Source organism: Episyrphus balteatus, chromosome 2 (genome assembly GCF_945859705.1).
Source record: "Episyrphus balteatus chromosome 2, idEpiBalt1.1, whole genome shotgun sequence".
In the NCBI taxonomy this organism is placed as follows: Eukaryota; Metazoa; Arthropoda; class Insecta; order Diptera; family Syrphidae; genus Episyrphus; species Episyrphus balteatus.
Window position 1 is genome coordinate 116,984,655 of NC_079135.1, and position 21,260 is coordinate 117,005,914.

At 32.3% G+C, this 21,260-nt stretch overlaps 1 protein-coding gene across 1 annotated transcript in view; it reads left to right on the forward strand.

Moving 5' to 3' along the window:
• The window catches only part of LOC129909673 (TWiK family of potassium channels protein 9), an 86,691-nt gene that overhangs the window by 59,570 nt on the left and 5,861 nt on the right, over positions 1-21,260 (forward strand). The window contains exon 2 of the mRNA XM_055986747.1: positions 6,542-6,703. Coding sequence (XP_055842722.1) covers positions 6,542-6,703 — 162 coding nt within the window. The remainder of the gene's footprint in view (positions 1-6,541; positions 6,704-21,260) is intronic.

Consider the following 21,260-nt stretch of genomic DNA (forward strand, 5'->3'; position numbering starts at 1 on the left):
TGGTATTTCCAACAGTTTTGGTCTAGATGGTCCCGAGAATACCTGCAGAATCTACAAATTCGCGCCAAGTGGGCTAAGTCTGGGTACCCAATTGCTATCAATGATCTGGTTACAATCGAAGATGAAAACCTTCCACCACTGAAATGGAGACTGGGCAGAGTCGTCCAAATTCATCCTGGAAAGGACAATGTCGTGAGAGTCGTGACTCTTAAAACATCTACTGGCGAAGTTCAACGAGCTGTTACGAGAATTCGACGACTTCCTATTGAAGAACCTATGTCCCTTCAAGGGCGGGAGGATGTTGAGTCTTAAATACATTTCCATCAAATATTCATTTAAATTGTTATTAATTATCTTAACTTAACTTTAACATTTAACATTTGCTATAAAATTGAATAATTCACTTAATTAATTGCACTTAAACACCCTGTAAATAATTCTATGTTTTTTTTTGTTAATTTGCTTACAAGGTTACTTATGAATTGTCAGAGAAAACCTTTCCGGTTGTCAAAACCTAACTTTTTTATAACTTCTTCTTAATAAAGCTGTGAACTAGTAAAGACCGTGTCTTCAATTAATCCAAATTTATTAGGACAATCCATCAAGACAGTATCTTGAATCGGACTTATTTAACAGGGAAACAAAAACGCTTGCTTTCTCTCAACAATGATAATTTCATTAATCTCTTCAATTTAAATTTGGAAAATTGTGTTGAAAACATAAAATTTACAATAATAGATTACCATTTCTCTTTCGTCACATCAATCATGTTAGATATTCAAACATCACATTATTCTTCAAAAACTAAGAAGATATCGTTTTTGACACGTTCATAGGTTGTGGAACTTTTTCAACATCACATCTTATCTTAGAAATAGATATATGATTCATTAAAACATGACAAACTAGAATGTGGGATTTGTTTTGTACATTGTCTGTCACAACCACCTGTCATCATAAAACCACATTGCTAATTAGTTAATAGACAAAGCTGTCACGAAGAAAAACATAACATGATCATAAATTTAAATTCAAATTCGAAAACAAAATACTTCTTCCACCACATCAATGAAATTGTCTGAAAACAATTCGTCTGGTTTTTAAAAGTTTATTCACTTTTTGATCGTAGAATAGAATATGATGCTGCGTTTGACTATTTTGACATTTGACAGCCAAAGAAACTCTCACCAAGTGTTTTTCGTTATTTCTGGTGTGTTTCGAATACGGATCTATTTTCATAAAGAATTTTGTTTGTTTGTTTTTTGTGTTTTGTTTTCATTGGAAAGTGTGTACGCGGTTTTTTGAGGATCATTGAATGGTTGAATGAAGATGACTTACACATGTAGTACTTAAAAAAATTGAAACATCTTTCGAAAGACATGTAACAAATAGTAACAAAAACAATGAAATTGTTTTGAATTTCATAAACATTTCTAAAGAATCTGGAATAGATTTTTTTTCAGCTTTCGGTCATTTTTAGAAACAAACACTGGGTTTTTAGTGAAGAAAATGCTTACAAACTTGACTAGAAAACGTAATCGAAAAAGCAAAAAGGGTAATTTCACAAGAGCGAAAAATCGGGGTTTTGAATTTTGGCCAATTCTCTACCATATGAATACTTAAATATAAAAATTGCAATTTTGAGGTTAGTTTTTCCTTAAAGCTATATAGGAACACCTTGTAAATAAAACAATAATGGAACTAAAAATTAACTATGTTTTCAAGTTAAATTTGTGAAAACTAGTGTTAAGATAGTTCCTTTAAAGCTTCTTTCTAAAAAATTATACAAATTAACTCGAAATAGATGAGAGCGTGAACTCTGTGATTCGGAGTGTACTAAAAAAGATACTTTCTTCACCCAATTTAATATAACGACGCCTGCTACTCCCAAGCTGATGTAATCATACCTAACAAAAGCTTAAAGAGCTCATAATTTATAATTATTTCAGTTCCTTAATTCTGAAGCAGTGCATCCTAAACTCGAGTGGTTGTCAAAACACTTTATCTCTTCATGCCCCCAAGATAACATTTTAGAAATACACACACGGGGTATGGTTGGTAGAATTACTAAGTGTGTTTATTTTCCCTCATGGAGTGGGTTTTCAAAACAACTCATGATTTTTCAAACAAAAATGAAATCTTGAATTTTCTCGTATTTCCTTTGTTGTTTTCATTTGAAAGAAGATGGTGCTGAATGTATGAGAGGTGGATGACTTAAAAATTCGTGTGTTTTTGAAAGCAAAAATACACCAAACCAAAAATATGTACATTGATTAATTAGCAAACATCAAAGGCAATATGGTATTTGTATCGAATGATGATTGCTCCTTGATTATGGGTTTTTGATGGTTTTATAAAGAAAATCTAAATGAAATGTTGATCTTTTCAATTCGATAGTCGTTCAAATTTTAATTAGCAAAAAAAAAAATCAAATCGTAAAGGTAAACACTATTTTCGAAAACACCTCTTATATTTAAAATACAGAAATATAAATATTGCCTGGAATATTTAGAATTAACATTCCTAAGAAATATCCTTCGAAAACGTACCCAAATGAATTTGAATTGTCAAAACCACTTGCCACTATAAAACCAAGTTGTTAATAATTGTTTTATGGCCACTGCTGTCCCCATAAAACAGATAAAAGAGTCATAAATTTCAAAACTTCTGCATTTTTGAATAAATTATTTTAAAATAGTCGGCTGTTTCAAAAACATTCATCACCCGTAATGAAATATGTTTATCAGGGGAGAAAGAAGAACGCATATTGTAAAATCTTCTTTGTTGACTTTTTTTGACATTTTACTGTCAACAAACTTTCACCAAGGAAGTGTGCCCAATTTTCTGTTTCGTGGGCAGTCTATTTTCATAGGAATTTCTTTTTTTATTTCATAAAAGAAAGTATGCACACGTTGGGTTATTTTTTTTGGAACAACATCATCATCATCAGGTTAAATAGTGCAATGCACGAAAGATTTTATGATAATTGCTTGCAATTATATCTGATATACTTGAATGTGGGTGGAAGAAAAATTTTGTGGCATTTTTTTGTTTCAATTTTGAAGAAAATGAAAGGAAGCATGGCATTATTTTTAGATGTTTTTCGTTCATCATGCATGCAAGTCTATACCGGAAAAGTAATTATTTTACGGACTGGACTATTTTGAGAGGTATTTTTTGAGTAGGTGTGAAATGTGTCTGAAGATATATATTTCTTTGTTTATTTATGGGAATCCCCTAGGGAAAGAAATTTAAACATAACAATTTATTGGTTTTCTTGGTTTGGAATTTTCAGCACGTTTGCAATTAAAATCCCTTAATATAAAACAATATAATAATATTTATTACACGTCACCAAGTTGAATGTTTTTTTTTTTTTTTTTCTTACTTTTTGATGTTCTGTGTTACCGAAAAATAATAATAAAAACAAAGTTTGCAAAGCAAAAATTGCTTTTGACTTGCTGTATTCTATAGGACAAGTTTTGGTTTCATGTAAAAAAAATCGCGATTTAACGACTAAAACGTTTTGATTACACTTTTCACTGGTTATAAAATTTTGTTGCAATTAAATTACATTTTAGTTTTTCTCAAAAAAATGAAATAACGGAAAAATGGTAACAATCATACATAGCTTTCGAAAATACATAAATTAAGAGATCAAGGTTAGGTTAAGAGCTCAAGTAGCACACTTGTGTATAAATTGGTGTAAATTCATTAATTTTGGTGTAAAATTGAGAAAATTGAAAAAATATGGTGTATTTCTCAAAATTAGTGGTATAAAAATTATACCACTGTCTTTTCTGTACAAAATTTCAACATTTTTTTAAGATTCGGTGCAAAAAATACACCGATATTCAGTTGTTTTTATAATACACCATTAATGGTGCATAAAATTATTTGATTCTGAAATCAACCAAAACGGTTTATTTTGTACACACTGTTTGGTGTAGGAAGCACACCCTGTGGACATAAAATTCACCAAAATGCATATGTGGGAGACGCCATATTTTTCAATGGACGCCATTTAAAAATAGAAGACAGCGATTAATTATTTTATTAAAATAGTATATTTATCGACCTAATAGTCCCGCATTCTTAGTTTTTTCGATTCATTATAAAATAACTTTTCTTAAAAAAATTTAAAACAACACAAAAATTATAATTTTTGAAAAATGGATTCTTAAAATCGAAAAAAAAAATCATTAATTTACTGACATTTTTGAGGCGCTCGATTTTTAGAGGGGGTAGCATCTAAAATTAGTAGATAGAATGTGTTTCGTTTTAAAATTTGGCAAACAAAATCATATTTAACCAGTTTCTTATGGCAATATTATGAAAGTGAATAAAAATTCATTTTCATTTATTTCATAAGAAATGGTGTGAATTAGAATTCATCAAACTGTTTGAGATAAAAAATAAACTTTGGTTCAAATTTTAAATCAGAATAATTTAAATGGTGTATTTTATCCATAGATTTATTGTGTATTTTTCAATTTCAAAGGGATAATTTTCACCAAAAACAGATCATTTAATATACCACTAGTGCCATTTATACACCAAAATCGGTATATTTTTTTAACCACCGGAGTTTATTTTATACGAGAAAATGGTGTATTTTTTATATTCAAAATGCATATCACGAAAGTGCAAAAAATACACCAAATATTTTGGTGTATCTTAGACTTTTGTGCTACTTGAGAGATCAATAGAATTTGTTCAAAGCTTGTGGTTATTTATTGGCAATTATATACCGTCGCACAGTGCGGCCTTTTGAAGAAAATTTGGACAAAAATCATTTTCTTCAATTTATAGGTACATTTTACTATTTATTTGTACAGAATTAGCTTAACATAGAATTTCTTAAGATAAAACACAAATTTTGATTTCATAAATATTTTTAAAATACGGAAATTCTTCTCTGATGAGGGATAACCTAAGTTATTATTTTCCTTTTGTTTGGCTTATGCAGTGCAGTTAATTTTTTACGTGTATTCAGTTTCTGAACTTTTCCAAAAAAAAAAAGGAAATTAAATGGTTATTTTCAAAATTAATTAATTAATTAAAACCTCCAATCGATTTTCAAAATGTTTTATGTAATAAAACATTATACCTTCTTGATAACCCAAAAAAAAATTTTTGTTTAACTGTTAACCGTACTCGTTAAGAAAAATAATCGTTCGGACTTACCAAACCAGGCTGGCTAAAATACATTTTTTCTTGTTGCCAATGCATAGTTGCAGCAGACTTTGCCGAAAAACTATTCTGTCCAATGAGCAAAAAGTTTTGTTTTACAATGGTTTGGTTATTAGACTATATGATTTAACCGTTACTTTTGTAAAAATAGCACATATTTTTTTTCTTTTTGTCCAAGGAGTGCCGCACTGTGCGTCGTCGGCGTAAAGCAAAATTGTTCTAAGTACAAAGGATTTCTTAAGGACTTAGAACAATTTTGTAATTGTTTTTTGGAAAAAAGATCATTACTTAACAATTAAATCAAGTAAACTAAAGTAAAGAATCGTTCAGTTTGCCCACCTATTCTTAATATGCCCTTACGGAAAACTTTCAGTGCAAAAAAAAAAGTTACGCATACGCCACAGTGACCATAAATAAATTAAATCAGTTGTATTGAAGAGGTGTTTTTTTTAATATTGATGCATATTCATAAACACTATTTAAGCTAATTTAAAAAAAAAACTGGAGTTTATAATGTTTCAATTACATTTCCTAGATTTCTACTTGTGATTTCTTTTCAAATTCGATAAGGATACAAAAAATAGTTCTCAACTTATTGCCGGTTAGTTAATTAGCAACATTGTGTTTTCTTTAGTTCGTAAATGTATGGCACCCTACAAGATTTTAGCGTAACAATCGATCAGGGAAGTTCAACGTATTGCAGAATCTTGTATCATATTTATAACACCATACAAAATTTGGAGATTTATTTAATTCACGTTATTTCTTGGAGACTAAAAAAAACACTTTTCTAAGATAGCAGTCAGTCAATCATGACTTCTCCATAGGCTGTGTGGACTATCCTAATCCTAATTAATCTTCTCCATGGTATAACTTGCAACTATGTAACTCCACACTTGTCAATGTCAATTATGATTTATGTGTCTTAATTGAAGCACAGAACCAATTCAATACTAGAACGTTGATAGAAAAAAAGCAATATTGATGGAATCTTGTTAACGTGTGCTGATTGATTCTTACTTTATGCATGAATTTAACCTTTTTCATCAAATACATTTCAATACTTTGTGGTGTGCTAACTCAACTGATAAGACACATGCAAAAATTCGGTATCATCTTTCACGGTCAAATCTAGAAAAATTTTATCCAAGTAAACAAAAATGTTAATGAGAGAAGTGTCTTTGAATCTTGGACTTAATTTAATATTTTTTAACTTAAGTATTTTGGAGCTCAAAAGCACATATTTGCTTGTAGGTACTGACTTTTGATGGCATCTATATAATAGTAAAATTAATTATATTAAAAGCAACACTTATTAATTTCTAAATGTATTTTCACTTTATTTTAGATATTTCGACAATTAGAACGACCAGCGGAAGTTGCAAGAGTGACACATTTAAAAGATGTAGTAAAGACACAAAGGGAACGATTCATTTGGGCGATTCTCAACAACACAGATATGAGCAACCTCGATCGGTTAGTCTCATTTGAACTGGGGAAGTACGAAGAGGTGAGTTAAATACTGATATAATAAAATCCAAGAAAATACAATGTTTGTAAACCTTTATGGTTGGAAAAATAAAAAGCAAAATAGGGCATTTATGATGGGATAAAATATACTAAACACAAATCACTGTTAGTTTTATAATACCAACCAAAATTTGAAACTTTCTGCCCTAAAACTATCATGGTTCAAAGTTTATAATAGAAACAAAAAAATAAAACCAATCTTTGAACTATAAAACGTGTGCCATCCATATATACCTATTCAATTAAATGAAACGACTCGCATAAATTAGCATAAGTCACGCAAGGTGCGTGAACACACACAAAACTGATGATTTATTTGCATGTCTTATTGAGTCTTACGATTCGATTACGATGTCTTTATGTGAAACAAAATAAAAGCAAACAAAAAAATAAAATATAAAAAAAATCAACTTTTCTCAATTTACCAAAACATACTTCAGATACAGATAATCCTTGTAGACAATTTGACGCCAATATGCTTGGCAGCTAACACAAGGATTCCAGACAAATCCTCCAGTTAATGTCAACAAGAATTACTCGAACCACTTGCAACGCAATTTCCAATTAACGACTACACACAAATGTGTAATAAATGTAGGTCAAGAGTATAGCGTCTCCTGTCTCAAGGAAGTAGATATACCTACTTAAGTAAATCCCAAATTTTATTGATTTTCTTTTTTGTAGCTTTACCTCGTAATTTATGCGACTTTGGCTATATTTTCTTCCAAGAAACAAGGTCAATGGTACCCAAATATATAATCAGTCAAATTCCCTCAAGAAGCCGGCATGTGAACTTTATTAGTGACAATAAAATTTTATCGGCATCAATTTTATGCCAATTTCAAGATAACTCTTTCATAGAAACAGAAAATGTTTTATTGGACTTTTGTTCTTTGTATTGTGTAGTATATATGGATGTGGTCTGACGAATGAAAACGATAAAACATTTTGCTTTAGGAACGATTTCCCAATTTTTTTTCTTTAAAATTCAAGGACTCTAATTAATTTTACTCCATAATGATTTCAGGTGCCCCAGCTATTTTCTTATGTTTAACAAATTGAAAGGGGTTTTAGATATATCAAAAGTATTGTAATTTTAGGCGCTTACTTTTAGGAATAAATTAAAAAAAGAAAGGAATTTATTGGGATTATTTTTTAAACGAAATTTCATTTATGTTAGATATTATGGTATTTGTTTCATTTTCCAATTTATTTTTTGACAAGGATCTGTATGAAAACCCATGCACTATTAAAAAAAGGAACCCACGAATAAAGTGAAGAAAGTAATGGGTAGATGAAAAGGCTATGGAATTTATTCTTAATTATAAAAAATCTTGGATTTCGGAAGGTATCCAATTTGATATATAGATATTTTATTAATAAAAGGTAAAAGAATAAGAGTTCAAAATTGAAACGTAATCAAATTATAAATTTCTCTATAAGGAAAAAAATAGTATAAACATTTTGAATATTTATTTTAGAGAACCATATTTTATTTTGTCTTATAATAAACAAATTGCCTAAAATTTGGTGATACAAGACCCGGTAAAATCAGAGGCTGCAATTATTTTTGACCAAACAAACAAATTTCTCATTCTCTCTTATTTTAATCATGGCAATTTTTTCAATTTTTTTTTTAATCTGGGCGAATTTATTTGTGCTGCTCTACTGTAAAGGGTGCGACAAAAGGAAACATCATTTTAATAAATATGTTTTTTTTTTTTTAATTTACAAACTATTTTTTAAAATTTTTTTTACAGGTCTTATAATAAAATTTAAAATCTTAAGCAAACAAACTATTTTAGTTGGTCATACGATTAAAACAATTTTGGTAGAAAAAATCTTAATTTCCACTCTAGCGATCACCAAAAACTCTTAACTAAGAAGTTGAAGGTTCTTTCATTAGTTTGGACTGCATGTCGAGATAGGGGCAAACAGATACTGATTCTCTACAATCGTAGAGAATCAGTATCTTGATTGTTATCTCAAGTTTAATTTTTTTATTACGAATCCCTAACTTGCCTGTTGAATTCCATTTATTTTCTTTGAAAAGGGATCAATGGAGCTTATAAAAAAATATTTTTTTAATTTTTAATTTTAAGATTTAAAATTTTTGACTTGGACTTATAAATCGATGAACGCATGGCTTTTGACGTTCTGCCAAGTCATATGACGGCAACTCCAACTTAAGACAGCAGTTCATGGCTTCACGAATTTGTCTTTTGCTCCAGAGGTCCAGGGTTCAAATCCCAAGACAGCCTTATATTTTTAGTTTTTTTTTTTTTTTTGCTTACAAATAAATTTTTAATAATAATAATAAAGAATTTTTTTGAAAATTGTTAGAACCGTTTTCTAAAATTTTTAAAACATTTTCGAAAAAATGTGAATATTAAGGGGCACGGTAGTGCGCAGCCAAGTTCTCTAGAAACTTTGGCACTACACCCTTATTTACAGGAAACAACTCAGGCCATTTTCGACCCCCCTCCAACTTCTATACCAAATATGTCAGAAATTTCCAACTCGATCCATTTGTTGAACTAGTCGAAAACAAACTCCTTACTCAGCTACCTAGGATTAGTAGTTCCTGAGATATAGGGCTTCAAAAATCTCAAAAACCGTAACTGACTGACTGACTGGTTCACTCAATGACAGATCATCAAAATTATGGAGAACTTCCCGCTATCGTAGAAACTTGTAATTTGGCACAGTGATGGGGGTTGAGGTGCATACAAAGGAAAAAATCGAAAATTTGAGATTTTCAATTCAGGGGGCGTGGTAACCGCCCATTTTCGCTAAATTGTCATCAAATATTTTAGAGCACTTCTAACTATCGTAGAATCTTGAAACTTGGTAGAATGATAGAACTGGTGGTGGGAACTGGGAAAAATTTTAAATTTGAGAATTTTAGACGGGGGGCGTAACCGCCCATTTTCAATAAATTTTATCAAATTTTTTAGAGCACTTCTGATCATCGTAGAATCTTGAAACTTGGTAGAATGGTAAAACTCGTAAGTTATACAAAGGAAAAAATTTAAAATTTGAGAATTTTGAATAGGGGGTGGCAACCGTCCATTTCTGCTGAATTTTCATCAAATATTATAGAGCATTTCTAACTGTCATAGAACCTTAAAATTTGGTAGAATGGTAGACCTGGTTGTTTAAACAAAAGAAAAAATTTAAAATTTGAGAATTTTAGACAAGGGGTGTGGTAACCGCCCATTTTCTCTGAGTGTGTATCAATTATAGAGATTTAAAGTTCTACAGCAATACCTTGCAAAAAGTAGTGAAATCACAACAAAAACATTACTGTCGATAGATAAATGTCTCTAGATAAATGTCGATAGATAAATGTGGATCGATAAATGTCGATAGATAAATGTCGATAGATAAATGTCGATAGATAAATGTCGATAGATAAATGTCGATAGATAAATGTCGATAGATAAATGTGGATCGATAAATGTCGATAGATAAATGTCGATAGATAAATGTGGATACATAAATGTCGATAGATAAATGTCGATAGATAAATGTGGATAGATAAATGTGGATAGATAAATGTGGATCGATAAATGTGGATAGATAACGTCGATAGATAAATGTCGATAGATAAATGTCGATAGATAAATGCGGATAGATAAATGTGGATCGATAAATGTCGATAAATAAATGTCGATAGATAAATGTGGATAGATTAATGTGGATGGATAAATGTCGATAGATAAATGTCGATAGATAAATGTCGATCGATAAATGTGGAATCTATCGACATTTATCTATCGAAATTATCTATTAACATTTATCGATCCACATTTATCTATCCACATTTATCCATCGACATTTATCTATCGGCATTATCTATCCACATTTATCGATTCACATTTATCTATCGACATTTATCTATCGACATTTATCGATCACATTTATCGATCCACATTAATCTATCGACATTTATCTATCGACATTTATCTATCGACATTTATCTATCCACATTAATCTATCCACATTTATCTATCGACATTTATCGATCCACATTTATCTATCCGCATTTATCTATCGACATTTATCTATCCACATTTATCTATCGACATTTATCTATCCACATTTATCTATCCACATTTATCTATCCACATTTATCTATCGACATTTATCTATCCACATTTATCTATCGACATTTATCGATTAGCTTTTTAAAAATCTGACAATGTGCAAAACGTAAGCCCATGACACAAGCTAGCATTTGGCATCACTGCCAAAACTTTCTCTCAAACGGTTTAGCTTCCAGGAGCGATCAAACGTTCGGGGATTTTTCGAAAAAAAACAATTTACCCGATTTTTCAAACTGGATTTTCTCGGAATTTTGAAAAAAATCCAAAAACCCGATTATTCCACTATCGGGTAGCTGAGAATATAAGCTTGCATATGGCACCACTCCCATGTCTCTAGGTCAAAGCGTTCAGCTCCCAGAAGCTTTTTCGCACCCCCAACTTCCAACGCCTATATCTCGGGATTTTGAAAAAAGGGTAAAAAAAATTGTTTTGATACCCAAAGGTAACGGGGACTCTAACCTACATTTGGGTACAACTCCCATCACTGTAGGTCCACGCGTTCTCAAACTGGGAGAACTTAAAGGTTAAAAAAAAAGTTAAGCCCGATGCTGAAAAAATAGGCATGATTTGGCTGTTTAACATGGAATATGAGCTTTTTAAAAATCTGACAATGTGCAAAACGTAAGCCCATGACACAAGCTAGCATTTGGCATCACTGCCAAAAATTTCTCTCAAGCGGTTTAGCTTCCAGGAGCGTTCAAAGGTTGGGGGATTTTTCGAAAAAAAACAATTTACCCGAACTTTCAAATTGGATTTTCTCGGAATTTTGAAAAAATCCACAAACCCGATTATACCACTATCGGGTAGCTGAGAATATAAGCTTTCATATGGCACCACTCCCATGTCTCTAGGTCAAAGCGTTCAGCTCCCAGAAGCTTTCATCTATCGACATTTATCTATCCACATTTATCTATCCACATTTATCTAGAGACATTTATCTATCCACATTTATCTATCGACATTTATCTATCCACATTTAACTATCCACATTTATCGATCCACATTTATCTATCCACATTTATCTATCCACATTTATCTATCCACATTTATCTAGAGACATTTATCTATCCACATTTATCTATCCACATTTATCTATCCACATTTAACTATCCACATTTATCGATCCACATTTATCGATCCACATTTATCGATCCACATTTATCGATCCACATTTATCGATCCACATTTATCTATCGACATTTATCGATCCACATTTATCGGTCCACATTTATCGATCCACATTTATCTATCGACATTTATCGATCCACATTTATCGGTCCACATTTATCGATCCACATTTATCGATCCACATTTATCGATCCACATTTATCTATCCACATTTATCGATCCACATTTATCGGTCCACATTAATCGATCCACATTTATCTATCGACATTTTTCTATCGACATTTATCGATCCACATTTATCTATCCACATTTATCGATCCACATTTATCGATCCACATTTATCTATCCACATTTATCGATCCACATTTATCTATCCACATTTATTGATCCACATTTATCGATCCACAATTATCGATCCACATTTATCGATCCACATTTATCGATCCACATTTATCGGTCCACATTAATCGATCCACATTTATCTTGAGACATTTATCTATCGACATTTATCTATCGACATTTATCGATCCACATTCATCTATCGACATTTATCTATCCACATTTATCTATCCACATTTATCTATCGACATTTATCTATCGACATTTATCTATCGACATTAATCTATCCACATTTATCTTGAGACATTTATCTATCGACATTTATCTATCGATATCGACATTTATCTATCCACATTTATCTATCGACATTTATCGATTAGCTTTTTAAAAATCTGACAATGTGCAAAACGTAAGCCCATGACACAAGCTAGCATTTGGCATCACTGCCAAAACTTTCTCTCAAACGGTTTAAACGTTCGGGGATTTTTCGAAAAAAAAACAATTTACCCGATTTTTCAAACTGGATTTTCTCGGAATTTTGAAAAAAATCCAAAAACCCGATTATTCCACTATCGGGTAGCTGAGAATATAAGCTTGCATATGGCACCACTCCCATGTCTCTAGGTCAAAGCGTTCAGCTCCCAGAAGCTTTTTCGCACCCCCAACTTCCAACGCCTATATCTCGGGATTTTGAAAAAAGGGTAAAAAAAATTTTTTGATACCCAAAGGTAACGGGGACTCTAACCTACATTTGGGTACAACTCCCATCACTTTAGGTCCACGCGTTCTCAAACTGGGAGAACTTAAAGGTTAAAAAAAAAGTTAAGCCCGATGCTGAAAAAATAGGCATGATTTGGCTGTTTAACATGAAATATGAGCTTTTTAAAAATCTGACAATGTGCAAAACGTAAGCCCATGACACAAGCTAGCATTTGGCATCACTGCCAAAAATTTCTCTCAAGCGGTTTAGCTTCCAGGAGCGTTCAAAGGTTGGGGGATTTTTCGAAAAAAACAATTTACCCGAACTTTCAAATTGGATTTTTTCGGAATTTTGAAAAAATCCACAAACCCGATTATACCACTATCGGGTAGCTGAGAATATAAGCTTTCATATGGCACCACTCCCATGTCTCTAGGTCAAAGCGTTCAGCTCCCAGAAGCTTTCATCTATCGACATTTATCTATCCACATTTATCTATCCACATTTATCTATCCACATTTATCTAGAGACATTTATCTATCCACATTTATCTAGAGACATTTATCTATCCACATTTATCTATCCACATTTAACTATCCACATTTATCGATCCACATTTATCGATCCACATTTATCGGTCCACATTTATCGATCCACATTTATCGATCCACATTTATCGATCCACATTTATCTATCGACATTTATCGATCCACATTTATCGGTCCACATTTATAGATCCACATTTATCTATCGACATTTATCGATCCACATTTATCGGTCCACATTTATCGATCCACATTTATCGATCCACATTTATCTATCCACATTTATCGATCCACATTTATCGATCCACATTTATCTATCCACATTTATCGATCCACATTTATCTATCCACATTTATTGATCCACATTTATCGATCCACAATTATCGATCCACATTTATCGATCCACATTTATCGATCCACATTTATCGGTCCACATTAATCGATCCACATTTATCTTGAGACATTTATCTATCGACATTTATCTATCGACATTTATCGATCCACATTTATCTATCGACATTTATCTAACCACATTTATCTATCCACATTTATCTATCGACATTTATCTATCGACATTTATCTATCGACATTTATCTATCGACATTTATCTATCGACATTAATCTATCCACATTTATCTTGAGACATTTATCTATCGACATTTATCTATCGATATCGACATTTATCTATCCACATTTATCTATCGACATTTATCTATCCACATTTAACTATCCACATTTATCGATCCACATTTATCTATCGACATTTATCTATCCACATTTATCGATCCATATTTATCGATCCACATTTATCGATCCACATTTATCTATCGACATTTATCGATCCACATTTATCGGTCCACATTTATCGATCCACATTTATCGATCCACATTTATCGATCCACATTTATCGGTCCACATTAATCGATCCACATTTATCTATCGACATTTTTCTATCGACATTTATCGATCCACATTTATCTATCCACATTCATCGATCCACATTTATCGATCCACATTTATCGATCCACATTTATCGATCCACATTTATCGGTCCACATTTATCTATCGACATTTATCGATTAGCTTTTTAAAAATCTGACAATGTGCAAAACGTAAGCCCATGACACAAGCTAGCATTTGGCATCACTGCCAAAAATTTCTTTCAAACGGTTTAGCTTCCAGGAGCGTTCAAAGGTTGGGGGATTTTTCGAAAAAAACAATTTACCCGAACTTTCAAATTGGATTTTCTCGGAATTTTGAAAAAATCCACAAACCCGATTATACCACTATCGGGTAGCTGAGAATATAAGCTTTCATATGGCACCACTCCCATGTCTCTAGGTCAAAGCGTTCAGCTCCCAGAAGCTTTCATCTATCGACATTTATCTATCCACATTTATCTATCCACATTTATCTAGAGACATTTATCTATCCACATTTATCTAGAGACATTTATCTAGAGACATTTATCTATCCACATTTATCTATCCACATTTATCTATCCACATTTAACTATCCACATTTATCGATCCACATTTATCGATCCACATTTATCTATCCACATTTATCGATCCACATTTATCGGTCCACATTTATCGATCCACATTTATCGATCCACATTTATCGATCCACATTTATCTATCGACATTTATCGATCCACATTTATCGGTCCACATTTATCGATCCACATTTATCTATCGACATTTATCGATCCACATTTATCGATCCACATTTATCGATCCACATTTATCGATTCACATTTATCTATCGACATTTATCGATCCACATTTATCGGTCCACATTTATCGATCCACATTTATCTATCGACATTTATCGATCCACATTTATCGGTCCACATTTATCGATCCACATTTATCGATCCACATTTATCGATCCACATTTATCTATTTTTCGAAAAAAACAATTTACCCGAACTTTCAAATTGGATTTTCTCGGAATTTTGAAAAAATCCACAAACCCGATTATACCACTATCGGGTAGCTGAGAATATAAGCTTTCATATGGCACCACTCCCATGTCTCTAGGTCAAAGCGTTCAGCTCCCAGAAGCTTTCATCTATCGACATTTATCTATCCACATTTATCTATCCACATTTATCTAGAGACATTTATCTATCCACATTTATCTAGAGACATTTATCTAGAGACATTTATCTATCCACATTTATCTATCCACATTTATCTATCCACATTTAACTATCCACATTTATCGATCCACATTTATCGATCCACATTTATCTATCCACATTTATCGATCCACATTTATCGGTCCACATTTATCGATCCACATTTATCGATCCACATTTATCGATCCACATTTATCTATCGACATTTATCGATCCACATTTATCGGTCCACATTTATCGATCCACATTTATCTATCGACATTTATCGATCCACATTTATCGATCCACATTTATCGATCCACATTTATCGATTCACATTTATCTATCGACATTTATCGATCCACATTTATCGGTCCACATTTATCGATCCACATTTATCTATCGACATTTATCGATCCACATTTATCGGTCCACATTTATCGATCCACATTTATCGATCCACATTTATCGATCCACATTTATCTATCGACATTTTTCTATCGACATTTATCGATCCACATTTATCGATCCACATTTATCGATCCACATTTATCGGTCCACATTTATCGATCCACATTTATCGATCCACATTTATCTATCCACATTTATCGATCCACATTTATCGGTCCACATTAATCGATCCACATTTATCTATCGACATTTTTCTATCGACATTTATCGATCCACATTTATCTATCCACATTTATCGATCCACATTTATCGATCCACATTTATCTATCCACATTTATCGATCCACATTTATCTATCCACATTTATTGATCCACATTTATCGATCCACAATTATCGATCCACATTTATCGATCCACATTTATCGATCCACATTTATCGGTCCACATTAATCGATCCACATTTATCTTGATAATTAATCTATCGACATTTATCTATCGACATTTATCTATCCACATTTATCTATCCACATTTATCTATCGACATTTATCTATCCACATTTATCTATCCACATTTATCTATCGACATTTATCTACCCACATTTATCTATCGACATTTATCGATTAGCTTTTTAAAAATCTGACAATGTGCAAAACGTAAGCCCATGACACAAGCTAGCATTTGGCATCACTGCCAAAAATTTCTCTCAAACGGTTTAGCTTCCAGGAGCGTTCAAACGTTCGGGGATTTTTCGAAAAAAAAAAACAATTTACCCGATTTTTCAAACTGGATTTTCTCGGAATTTTGAAAAAAAAATCCAAAAACCCGATTATTCCACTATCGGGTAGCTGAGAATATAAGCTTTCATATGGCACCACTCCCATGTCTCTAGGTCAAAGCGTTCAGCTCCCAGAAGCTTTCATCTATCGACATTTATCTATCCACATTTATCTATCCACATTTATCTAGAGACATTTATCTATCCACATTTATCTATCGACATTTATCTATCCACATTTAACTATCCACATTTATCGATCCACATTTATCTATCGACATTTATCTATCCACATTTATCGATCCATATTTATCGATCCACATTTATCTATCGACATTTATCGATCCACATTTATCGGTCCACATTTATCGATCCACATTTATCGATCCACATTTATCGGTCCACATTTATCTATCGACATTTATCGAACCACATTTATCGGTCCACATTTATCGATAGACATTTATCGGTCCACATTTATCGATCCACATTTATCGATCCACATTTATCGGTCCACATTTATCGATCCACATTTATCGATCCACATTTATCGATCCACATTTATCGATCCACATTTATCGATCCACATTTATCTATCCACATTTATCGATCCACATTTATCTATCCACATTTATCGATCCACATTTATCGATCCACATTTATTTATCGATAAATGTGGAAATGTGGACCGATAAATGTGGATCGATAAATGTGGATAGATAAATGTGGACCGATAAATGTGGATCGATAAATGTGGATCGATAAATGTGGACCGATAAATGTCTATCGATAAATGTGGACCGATAAATGTGGTTCGATAAATGTCGATAGATAAATGTGGACCGATAAATGTGGATCGATAAATGTGGATCGATAAATGTGGATCGATAAATGTGGATCGATGAATGTGGATAGATAAATGTGGATCGATAAATGTCGATAGAAAAATGTCGATAGATAAATGTGGATCGATTAATGTGGACCGATAAATGTGGATCGATAAATGTGGATCGATAAATGTGGATCGATAAATGTGGACCGATAAATGTGGATCGATAAATGTCGATAGATAAATGTGGATCGATAAATGTGGATCGATAAATATGGATCGATAAATGTGGATAGATAAATGTCGATAGATAAATGTGGATCGATAAATGTGGATAGTTAAATGTGGATAGATAAATGTCGATAGATAAATGTGGATAGATAAATGTCTCTAGATAAATGTGGATAGATAAATGTGGATAGATAAATGTCGATAGATGAAAGCTTCTGGGAGCTGAACGCTTTGACCTAGAGACATGGGAGTGGTGCCATATGAAAGCTTATATTTTCAGCTACCCGAAGTGGTATAATCGGGTTTGTGGATTTTTTCAAAATTCCGAGAAAATCCAATTTGAAAGTTCGGGTAAATTGTTTTTTTCGAAAAATCCCCCAACCTTTGAACGCTCCTGGAAGCTAAACCGCTTGAGAGAAATTTTTGGCAGTGATGCCAAATGCTAGCTTGTGTCATGGGCTTACGTTTTGCACATTGTCAGATTTTTAAAAAGCTCATATTCCATGTTAAACAGCCAAATCATGCCTATTTTTTCAGCATCGGGCTTAACTTTTTTTTTAACCTTTAAGTTCTCCCAGTTTGAGAACGCGTGGACCTACAGTGATGGGAGTTGTACCCAAATGTAGGTTAGAGTCCCCGTTACCTTTGGGTATCAAAAAAATTGTTTTACCCTTTTTTCAAAATCCCGAGATATAGGCGTTGGAAGTTGGGGGTGCGAAAAAGCTTCTGGGAGCTGAACGCTTTGACCTAGAGACATGGGAGTGGTGCCATATGAAAGCTTATATTCTCAGCTACCCGATAGTGGAATAATCGGGTTTTTGGATTTTTTTTTCAAAATTCCGAGAAAATCCAGTTTGAAAAATCGGGTAAATTGTTTTTTTTTTTCGAAAAATCCCCGAACGTTTGAACGCTCCTGGAAGCTAAACCGTTTGAGAGAAATTTTTGGCAGTGATGCCAAATGCTAGCTTGTGTCATGGGCTTACGTTTTGCACATTGTCAGATTTTTAAAAAGCTAATCGATAAATGTCGATAGATAAATGTGGATAGATAAATGTCGATAGATAAATGTGGACCGATAAATGTCGATAGATAAATGTGGATAGATAAATGTCGATAGATAAATGTCGATAGATAAATGTGGATACATAAATGTCGATAGATAAATGTCGATAGATAAATGCGGATAGATAAATGTGGATCGATAAATGTGGATAGATAATGTCGATAGATAAATGTCGATAGATAAATGTGGATAGATAAATGTGGATCGATAAATGTGGATAGATAATGTCGATAGATAAATGTCGATAGATAAATGTGGATAGATAAATGTGGATCGATAAATGTATATAGATAATTCCGATAGATAAATGTCGATAGATAAATGTCTCTAGATAAATGTCGATAGATAAATGTGGATCGATAAATGTCGATAGATAAATGTCGATAGATAAATGTGGATCGATAAATGTCGATAGATAAATGTCGATAGATAAATGCGGATAGATAAATGTGGATCGATAAATGTGGATAGATAATGTCGATAGATAAATGTCGATAGATAAATGTGGATAGATAAATGTGGATCGATAAATTTCGATAGATAAATGGGGATCGATAAATTTCGATAGATAAATGTGGATCGATAAATGTCGATAGATAAATGTGGATAGATAAATGTCGATAGATAAATGTGGATAGATAAATGTGGATAGATAAATGTCGATAGATAAATATGGATCGATAAATGTCGATAGATAAATGTGTAACTTGTAGAACACATACCGTTATGTATGTTAAATCAAATTTTCTATATCTATAAAAACATAAAAGTTATAATGAATTGATTTTTCCTGTCGCTATTTCGTTTCATAGTGTTTCAAATCACTACGATACTAAAGAAGTTTTCACTTCAAAAAGTGTTGCGAATTAATCAAGGGGCACGGTAGTGCCCAGCCAAGTTCTCTAGCAACTTTGGCACTTCACCCTTATTTACAGGAAACAACTCAGGCCATTTTCGACCGCCCTCTAACTTCCACACCAATGATGCTAAAAATTTCAATTTCGCTACATTTGTTGAGCTGGTCAAAACCAAACACCTCACAAAATTTCAGCCTCCTACGATGAGTAGTTTCTGAGATATAGGGCTCCAAAAATCGCAAAAACCGTAACTGACTCACTGACAGATCATCAAAATTATGGAGAACTTCCCGATATCGTAGAAACTTGAAATTTTACACGGTGATAGGACTTGTGGTGTTTACAAAGGAAAAAATCGAAAATTTGAGATTTTCAATTCTGGGGGCGTGGCATCCACCCATTTCCGCTGAATTTTCATCAAATATTATAGACCACTTCTGATTATCGTAGAATCTTGATATTTGGTAGAACGGTAGAGCTGGTAGTTTATACAAACGAAAAAATTTAAAATTTGAGAATTTCAGCCAGTGGGCATGCCCAACCGCCCATTTTCACTGAATTTTCATCAAATATAGAGATTTCCAATTCTACAGTTATTATTAATCAATAATAATCCTTATCACAAGACTCAGTAGAACGTTTTATTTACTTCAAAAAATTAACTTCCTCCATATTTTAAATAAGTTTGCCCCTTTAAATAATTCGTTTCTTGTTTTGAAATGTACAAATGTATCTTTAACATTTGAGACAGCCCATCGACGACGCACGTAGATACAAACCTACAAACTACTTCGTTACTAACACTCAACTAAGTCAACGATTCAATTTTTTTTTTTTATATCTTTTTTTCTTCCAATATAAAGAAAATTTAAATTATTGTATTCAGCATTAAAAAAAAGTGTGCGTCGGCCGGGAATCGAACCCGGATCAACTGCTTGGAAGGCAACTATGCTAACCATTACACCACCGCACAGTGTGGGAATTCGCGAATTTAGCGGAATAAAATTAATAACGCTTGCATTTTAAATTTTATTGTAGTTTTTTTTGTGATTAGTTCATTGAATATGTGTATACAATCAAATGTAATTCACATTTTGATGATATTTTATTTAAGTTTTTGTAAAATGAGCTTTGAAGTGACAGGTTATTTTCACCAAAAAGTACTTTTTTTTTGAAAATCATAATTTACAAAAAAAACTTTTGAGGAATGATTTATTGTTTAATTTTATGACAAATATGAATAAAATAAAGAAAAAAGTTAATTATTGTCAGAATTGACTAGGTTTTTTGCAAACCGATATGTCAATGACGTTGTTTATGAACTAAAGAAACTATTCTCTAAAAGGCTACTAAAACGTACAAGATACTATTTGAAAGGATGTTTTAAAATATGGAGCTTTATTTATGCACAATCAATGTTTTTTT